The sequence below is a fragment of the Centruroides sculpturatus genome, unplaced genomic scaffold (assembly GCF_000671375.1).
Source record: "Centruroides sculpturatus isolate CEXI.00-Female unplaced genomic scaffold, Cexi_2.0 scaffold1338, whole genome shotgun sequence".
Lineage (NCBI taxonomy): Eukaryota > Metazoa > Arthropoda > Arachnida > Scorpiones > Buthidae > Centruroides > Centruroides sculpturatus.
The window spans coordinates 219,192-228,293 of record NW_019385795.1 but is presented as its reverse complement, the minus strand read 5'-3'; the positions used below and the strand labels follow the sequence as shown (position 1 = coordinate 228,293).

The 9,102-nt window shown below is 26.3% G+C and overlaps 1 protein-coding gene across 1 annotated transcript in view; it reads left to right on the top strand.

Moving 5' to 3' along the window:
- Positions 1–2,089: 2,089 nt before the first annotated feature.
- Positions 2,090–9,102, top strand: part of LOC111642175 (ceramide synthase 6-like) — an 83,554-nt gene continuing 76,541 nt past the window's right edge. Inside the window, exon 1 of the mRNA XM_023388462.1 lies at positions 2,090–2,379. Coding sequence (XP_023244230.1) covers positions 2,195–2,379 — 185 coding nt within the window. The 5' untranslated portion in view covers positions 2,090–2,194. The remainder of the gene's footprint in view (positions 2,380–9,102) is intronic.

Genomic DNA, 9,102 nt, shown 5'->3' with positions numbered 1-9,102 from the left:
TAGCGAGTTGTGTAACTTTCCCGGTTGTTATGAGATTTTGTTTAAAAAATAACTTGTCAAAAAGCTTAATTTATAGGGTAGAGATCAGTTTTATAAAAAATTATAAATATTAATAACGAGTAAAAACGTCATTAAGTCCAATTCCTCTTGAGATATGACACGTGACCACCCACTATCTCTTTACTCTCAGACTGCCGGTTGGCCGAGCGGTCAAGGTGCCATCCTACCGCTCTGGGAACTCGGGATCGAATCCTAAGGGTCGAAAAAGCCCCAGGAATTTTTCGGAAAGTGATTTGTCTGGATATGTCGGACCGTCCCTCTCCACTCGGCCGCACCATTGTGGACCTAGCCGAACCATAATGGACTTGCTAAAAGAGACCATCTTAGTGCCCACAGGGCGGTACGAGTTAAAAAAAAAAAACTCCTCCGATCTTTCACCACCAAAATTTAGAAGCATACACAAGCTTTTCATACACGATCTACTACGCTAAATTTCGTTTCTTGATTTTAAACCCATCCTGAGATATTAAACAAACTAGATGCCAATACACGCACACATATCCATGGAATATTTTTTCGTGTTTTTTTTACTTTTTTAGATTCAGAAGGTCTCAAAACGTGAAGATTTGAAAAACACTCGGACGATCAAATTCGACACGATTTCAATACTTCTTGTTTTGTGTACCTACATTAACAGCCGGGAAAGTAAAATGATAACTAAATTCTGAACCCAGATAAACTATTGAAAGTTAAAATCAAACGGAAGATAACTTTGATCATATTACATATTTTAAGCTACTTTAAGGTTGACAATTTAGAATTTTTTAAACGTTTTCCTGTAAGCATTAGTAGGAGATTTTTCATGAATATCATGAATTCGGGTAGGCGTATAAACGGGAGAAATCGGGAGACTAGAGGTAGAATGATAGATATGTCTGGGTCAAAATACTCAGAAAATTTTCAGAATCAGGCCTGGGAATTTAGTTTGCTTTCTTATTACCAAAATTTCGGTATCCGATTGCAAAGGAAACTCATTATACGGCAATAATCTCAAGAGACGGGAGTTAATGTGTTTACGTGTGTTATTACACTAAATGCGCCATACGAACCTCCCGTTGCTATCGGATAAAGAAACTTCGAAATTATCGAAAGTAGATAAGATTAAGTTTCCCGAATTTGAATCCATGTTTCTCAGAGCGGCAAGCTGACAATTTGACAAATGACTAAATCATTTAGTCATTAGAGTCCGGCTAATTGAATTCACGAATTAGATTTAATTGCTTCTTTTTACCTCTATGTCTTTTACTTTTTTGTTTCTATATTGTCTACTTGGATCTTGTTTATAAATGGTCAAAAGTCAAAACAAAATATCTTGTTTTGACTAATCAGATCTTTGCTAATCAGAAATTACACTAGTATACAAGTAATAAGTCTTATTTATAAATAAGATCCAAGTTGATTTAATTGTTTTTAGGTTCTTTATGGTAAGAGAAGAATCCTTATCGCGCGTTTTTTTAAACTCTTTTCGCCCTGTGGGCACTAAGAGGATCTTTATTAGCAAATCCATTATGGGTTCATCCAGGACCACAAAGGGGCGGCCGGGTGGTGAGGGACGGGGGCCAACATATCCGGTCGGACCACCCCCGAAAAATTCCTGGAGATTTATCGACCCGTCCGGATTCGAAACCGGGTCTCCCAGAGCGGTAGGCTGTCATCTTAATTACTCGGCCATCCGGCTGTCTTATCGCAGGTATCTGAGCGGCAACACTATTCCCAGAATATTTAATTTTGATTTTAATAGCGATAAAATTTCTGTATTGCTAAATTACAAATTCAAAAATATGCATTACTTTAAAGTATATAATTATACGAACGAACAACAATTCGTTTAATGAACAGCAACAGAAAAAATTTCACATAATAAATTACATTTAAATTTTAGAATTTTATTACCTTTTACATAATAACACGAATTAATACAACCGTAAATGGAAACAAAATATAATTGAAAATAAACTCGAAGTAATAGTAGGAAACTAAATAGTGAAATGGTTGCACACGTCACGTGCTTAACGGAAAACCAATCTCGTCCCTCTCTCTCGATATCCGTTATCGAGAGTAAATGTAAGGGCGTTAGGCCTAGATTGTTTGATGGTCGCCAAGGTGATAGCCGGATGAACTGTCAGTAAAAATCATGAAAATCGGTATATTAAATCGTTTTTCCAAATGGTTTTGGAATGAAGACGTATGGTTACCGCCTAACATGACATGGAAAGACATAGAAAAGACAGACGTAATCAAATATGCACAGTTTAATGATTTATATTATGGTCTGCTGGTAGCTGTGGTGTTGCTGATCATTAGATTTACTCTAGAGAGGTGAGTCATGAACACTTTCAACTATACATGAAATAATGAAGCCATACTTTATATAGACTAGGTTAAAATTTTTCATTTTCCTTCACATTTTCAGTATGTAGCAATTAAAATTCATTAAAATATCAATCATTGTCTGTATGAACCTTAAAAAATTAAAGTCTTAGTGTCATTATATCTATAGATTTATTAATGTTACATGAGTAATAAGGGTTTGGTTCCCATTTTACTGTCATGTTTTGACAGTTTTATGAGAGTAATCTATTAAATATATGTATAATTTAACTATCAGATGAAAGAATTAAATTTTTTAAGTGTACCAGAAGTCAGCTCTAGATGCTATGGTGTGTTCGTGGAGTATGGTATGTTTTGTGGTACTCTGGTGTTGCTATTCATGGAGATTTTAAAGGCGGGCATTTCATACAGGATGATGATGCATTTCAATGATCCTAATCCTTGTTTCGTATCATGATATGAAGCATCCTACCTTCAAAATCTCCTCAGTGAATGACGAGACCGAGATAATATGTTTTGGCGCGACTTACGTAAAACCAAGAAACGTTTGAGAAGTTATTTAGAAGATCTGTTTACGTATTGATTATGTTGTATATTACGGTAATTTGTGTTTGGGCGATACGAAGTTCGATAAGGTCGATTTCGTGTAAGGAAATGTTAATTTTTCTCATAAAAAATGCAATAAATAAAGATTTTTTTTCATATTTTTTTGCCTTAATGTTAAAATCCATTTGTGTTTAAATTAGTATATAGATTATCAAAAGATAATTTGATAAGATGTGATTTAAAGATTTAAAAATACTATTTATTGGATGAATCTGTATTTTTCCACAACATAATCGTGATAAAGGAAAAAAATATATTGATCATTCTAGGAAACCACACATCTGTTTTGATTTTTATTATTCTTTGAGGTATTGTGATACTGTGAATAATAAAATCTGTAACCTGTTTCTGATTCTAAATAATAATAATTTTAATTTGATTAAAAAAAAGAAAAGAATCCGTATCTAGGAGTGGGTGTGACATTAATGTGAGAGGTGGTTTAAATTAAAAATTTAAGAAAATATCCAAGAGAGAGAGAGACTGTCTTATGTTAATTAACATATGGGTGGTTAAAAATCCTATAAGACTACTAAAATATTTAAAATATTATAAAAAACTGTTTACATTCTCAAATTTTTTTTATTTAGTTCGTTATATAATTTCATTTTTTTTATTGTTTACTTTTTTAAAAAATTGCTTAAAGATAAATTTAAAGTTTAGGTAAATTTTTGGAATTTTTTTATATATATTTGTTTTAATAAACGACGCTTACAGCATAATGTGGCTGATCAAATTATGTATTTATTAAAAATATTTGTTTCAGAAAGTGGTTATAAAACATATTTTTTCTTCAAGAAGTACAAATTTATTAATATATATACTTAAAATATTTACTTTTAGTTATATAAAATATTTTAATAATCTTTCAGAATGAAAAGACTTGTTTATATTGAAGGAAGTACAGTACATACAAAAAAATAAAATTTTATCTAGACGTATTGTAATTTCAATCTATTATTATAAATTTTGTTTCTAAAAGTGAACTAGAAATTTGAAATCACTGAAAATGATATTCTATTTAGTAAATATTTTATTTTTTCTAATGTATATAAAAATCCAATAAAACCAATGTTTCAAGTCATGCTTACTTCACCACAAATTGTATAATAGTTTAGCTTTGTATTTAATCATAAATTTATTTTATGGTTACTTTTAACTAAATAAAATAATAAAATTGATTTACCAAATGTTATTTTCTAGCTTTCCCTTGCAATATAAAAAAAACATGACATGATATTCAATTGTTGAATTATAATACTAATACAGACAGATGCTAATTACAAAAATGCTAGTAAAAATTAATGTGCTACAAAATATTTAATATTACAATATATTTAGAACTAAACAGAATATAATTTTAAACAGAATCATTTAAACAGAACATTTTAATCAAAAAGAAATTAATTTATATATATTATGTATGTATAGTTTGTGTATGTACTGTACTTGTATATGCATACACATAATCTGGATATATCTGTTTATTATATGACCTTGTTTTGATTTGTGTGCTAGATATTTAAAGTTATCATACGGTGATCTTGATATATACTTAAATCAGTAATTTTTTCCCTTTTCATTCATCTTTATCTGATGATGATTAAATAATCAAATGATGAATAGATAACAAACATCCAAATGAATATCTGAAATTATATTCTACAGTTTTTGAAACTATTTATATAATAAATCTACTGAATAAATTTAGACTAATAATCAAATGAACTTATAATGACAAATTTCATAGGAGTAGCAATATATTCTAATTAAAAATTCATAAATCTAAAGAAATTAATTAATTTAAATTCATTATTTTGTCATATATTTCATTGATTACTATGATTTAGTTTTCATTCATACTTATTTCAAGTTGTATGGTGTATATAGATGATCGAGATTTTATATGGAATGTTTAAAGATGATGTATAATATAATCTAATAGATAGATATGATAAAATTGTCTATTTAATATGGTTATATTTATATGGAATATTTGATTTTGAATAATATAAAATCTTACATAACATTTTTAAGCCAATTTATTATTTAAATCAACTCTTTAGTTATTTCTTGATGTGGAATTTTTCTGAATTTGATTAGAAATGAATAAAGTAAAAACAAAGTTTTAAAATACAGTAGTTTTGATATTTGTTTTGATATGCATTTTAAATTTAAAGATAAATTTTAAATCTTTTTATTTATTTTCGTATTATAATTATTAGTTATAGTTAGTATTATACATAACTAAATCATGATGTGCTTGCTTTAATTCTTAGTTATTTTTCTTAAAACTGAAAAACATTTTTCCAGATAAGTATGGATTATTATAGAAAAAAGAATCCGCTAGAGATAGATTAGAAAATTTTATATTGAAAGTTCACTAATTTAGTAGTAGATTCAATATAAGATGTTTCAAATATTTTTATAACATGAAGATGATCTTTATTATTCTTAAGGCATAAACTTCCATATTTGATTTTGAAATATGATACTTGTAAACTTTATACACTCTTGTAATATTAATTAATGTAATAATAATTATATTAAAAAAAATGAAAAAACTGATTCCAATTAGACTCTCCTTTATAAGTGATTTATAGATTTCATATTTTCCATTAGAGCATCATGAATATATTTACGTAAATATTTAAAATATTAAGATGAAAAGATTGATAAATGTTTGAGAAATCAATTAAACATGATACATTTCTTTTCACATACCACTCTTCATATTCTAATAATGTTTAATGAGTTAATCATTCAATTTGGTTAATTAATGTTTTCTCTATTGATACCATATGCCAAATACTGACTCGACTTAATAAACCATAATTCCATTATATTTAATAAAAGAGTTACTTATTTGTATATTTATCGTTAAATTATTTTTAGTTTACTAGTAGTTGTTCCTATGCCAATTATTGGAATTATGCTGTGCCAATAAATGGCTTTTGGTTTGAACTTGTTTTTTCAGAGAATCTGAAGCTTAAGCTATGGACAAATAGTAAACTATTTTTAGTGGTTTATACAGTATATGAAACTATTATATATGGTCATTAGAATGAATTAGTTACTAAAAGATATTTTGAAAATGTCTATTTGAATAAGCAACACAGTAAATAACTGTCTTTTAGTGATAAAACTCTTTAATAAACACGAAATTAAACAGTTTTAACATTGAAAGACAGTTGTTTATCTAATTTGGCACCAAGTGTGTGTATATCTATCAGTGATAGCTTGAATATCCTGAATTAAGGTATCAAAATTCCATCATGTTAAAATTAACACAGTTATTACAATTTCTTTTTCTTATGTTATTTTAAATTCTAATTGTTTATGTAAGAAATCAAAATTATTCAACCTGAATTTACCATCTGTGATGTTCAATTTGAAACATTTATATAATCTAATTGGTTTATGAGATTAATTGCACCAATTAAGAATAATAACTTAGTTTCAGCTTTGAGTTGAACTGATAGGTATTTGAAATCATTTTATTCAAAAATATTGTAAAACAAAGGCAATTCATTCATTATATCTTCACATTAAAAATATCCAGAAATTTTTCAGAAGTTTTAAATTCTATTACCAAGATTTATTAGCTTATCTTTGAACGATTTTTATTACTCCAATATTTTAGAAACATTTCTGAACTTATCAACAACAAAACAAATGTTTCAGTGAAGATGACTCAAATATTATTAAAAATTACTAAAATAATGAAATTAGTTGATTTCTGAAAAACTGAATGGTGTTTTAATAGGATTATTTTTACAATAATTGAATTATTCATATATAGTAAATATCTGAATCTATGGAAAAGTATGAACAAACTCATTGACAATGTTAAAATGTTTTTCATTAAAGAATTGTTTATTAACAGATTTTTCATTAGAAGGACTTTAAATGAAATTACTTGATGAAAATAAGAACTTCTATTGAAGATTCTTGCTTCTGGTCTGGAGTAATTCTTAACATAACCAGGTATCCCTTAATAGTATAGTTGTCCACACTTGCTGATTGGACTGAGGAGAGACTCTGAGTCCTAAACACATTTCTGATATCAATAAAGCATGTATCTTTTCATTTGATCTGACTCCTTTTCATCACTTAACCTACAAGATGTAAAATTTTGTAAAATTTGCCAATCCTAGGCTGTGTTTTATTGACTAACAATTTATATTTGTGATCTTATTAATTGTTTTCTACAATAAGTATTTATTAATCTTAAAATGTATAGATTAGATACTTAACAAAAATCATTGTTTTTAATAAAAAGTGTTAAAAAATATGAAGATCATAATGGTTTAAAAAATTAAATTGGCTCTGAAAGGAGACTATGATTAAACCATTTATAAAAGGATACATTAAATGGCTTTTTGTTTATATATTGGAAAAATGTTTAATTATAAACAGACAAGTGATTATTGGCTGTATATAAAAGAAAAAACTAGAAACAACTAATGAACCAAAAAGGAAAGAGAGAAGGATTTACAGTTGAAGAAGAAATGATACAAACCTTTCCAAAAATTTAAAATGAAGAAATTTTAATTAAAATAAATAGTAATAATTTATTAGTGTGCTTAAATTTGTAGAATAATACAAATATGTTGATCTAAATATCTTTAAATATTTACAAAACTTAATTTGAACATCCAAAAGAAATCAAAATTATTAATTTCAACTTTTGCTTTTGTATTATTAATTAATAATTAATTTAATTATTATATTAAGTGATAAAATATATATTTATTGATTTTAATAAAAAAAACTAATTTGTTTATTTAAACTTCAGTCTAATTGTCTAATAATTTTTTTTTGTGTGAAAATAAACAAGTTTTAATACAATTAACTAACAACTCACTTTCAAATTGTATTTTAGGATCAAGTTTTGTTTATTAGTTTGATGTTTTCATAACATTTGGAGTCATCTTTGTGTTGCGAAAATAATGAGTATTGAATTTAAATAGATTCATTTTCAGAATAATAAATTTAAAGAATTCAGTAATGTTTATACAGTTTAGTAATGTTTGAATGTAATATATTCCAATAATATAATTTGAATTAGGATTTATTTTCATATTGTTTACATGCTCTTTAAAGTTTCTTGTAACCTTTATATATATAAATGATATTGTTTCAGTTATCAGAGTATAAATTACAACAAACTATTTTTAATTTTAATACCTTTATTTAAGAGTTATTCAAAAATTAATGAATATAATGTAGATTTATTTTAAATAAAAGATTTTTTTTTACATTAAAAAATATGATTTATAAATGAAATTAATATATTTAATTTATATTTACTTTTTAAAATGTTAAAAAGTAATTTTTATGGAGATAATGTTAAATTAATTAGCCTATAAAATGCAATTAATCTAAAGTAATTCAATCTATTTTATAAATGAGTGTGCTGGTTAATATGTTTGTTTAACAAGTTTGGAATATGAAATATTGACATATTAAGTAGTTTAAAAAGATATATAGGACATTTAACTCTCTTAAATTATTTTCAATGGATTAGTAATTTATTTCCTTGTTTAATCTTTACATCTGCACTGTTTTCTTTATTTTGGATTATTAAATTTATTTGTCACCTTTATGAAATTTATAGTTTTAATTTACAGAATATTTTTAAAAAATGGCTGGTTTTCCAGTTCTATATATGTAAAAAATATAATTTGTATGTTTTAAATATAGAATGAAGAATAACTTCCATAATTTAGATGGCAAGGATTAAGATTTTTTTAGTGCCGACATACGTTTTAGCTTTTAAAGCAATTTTTTCATGTTAAAATTTAATTGGAGGTTATGTTTTAATTTATTGCCTATTGCAAAGTAAATATGGTATTTACTTGCATATAAAACGAGGTTTTTATTCATTTTTCACTGCTTCAAAAACCTAGGTTGTTCTATACGTGTGAGTGAAGGATTTTTTGCATTTTTGCAATAATTTTTGTAACCATGTATTTGCATTTTTTACCGGGTGCTCATTCTCTGGTGTTTAAAAAAAAAAGTATTTTATCTGGGTCGTTTCAATCGTTCTTGTGTATTGTCAGGAATAAAGATGAATAGCAGTAGGAAAAGCAAAGCTTTTGAATT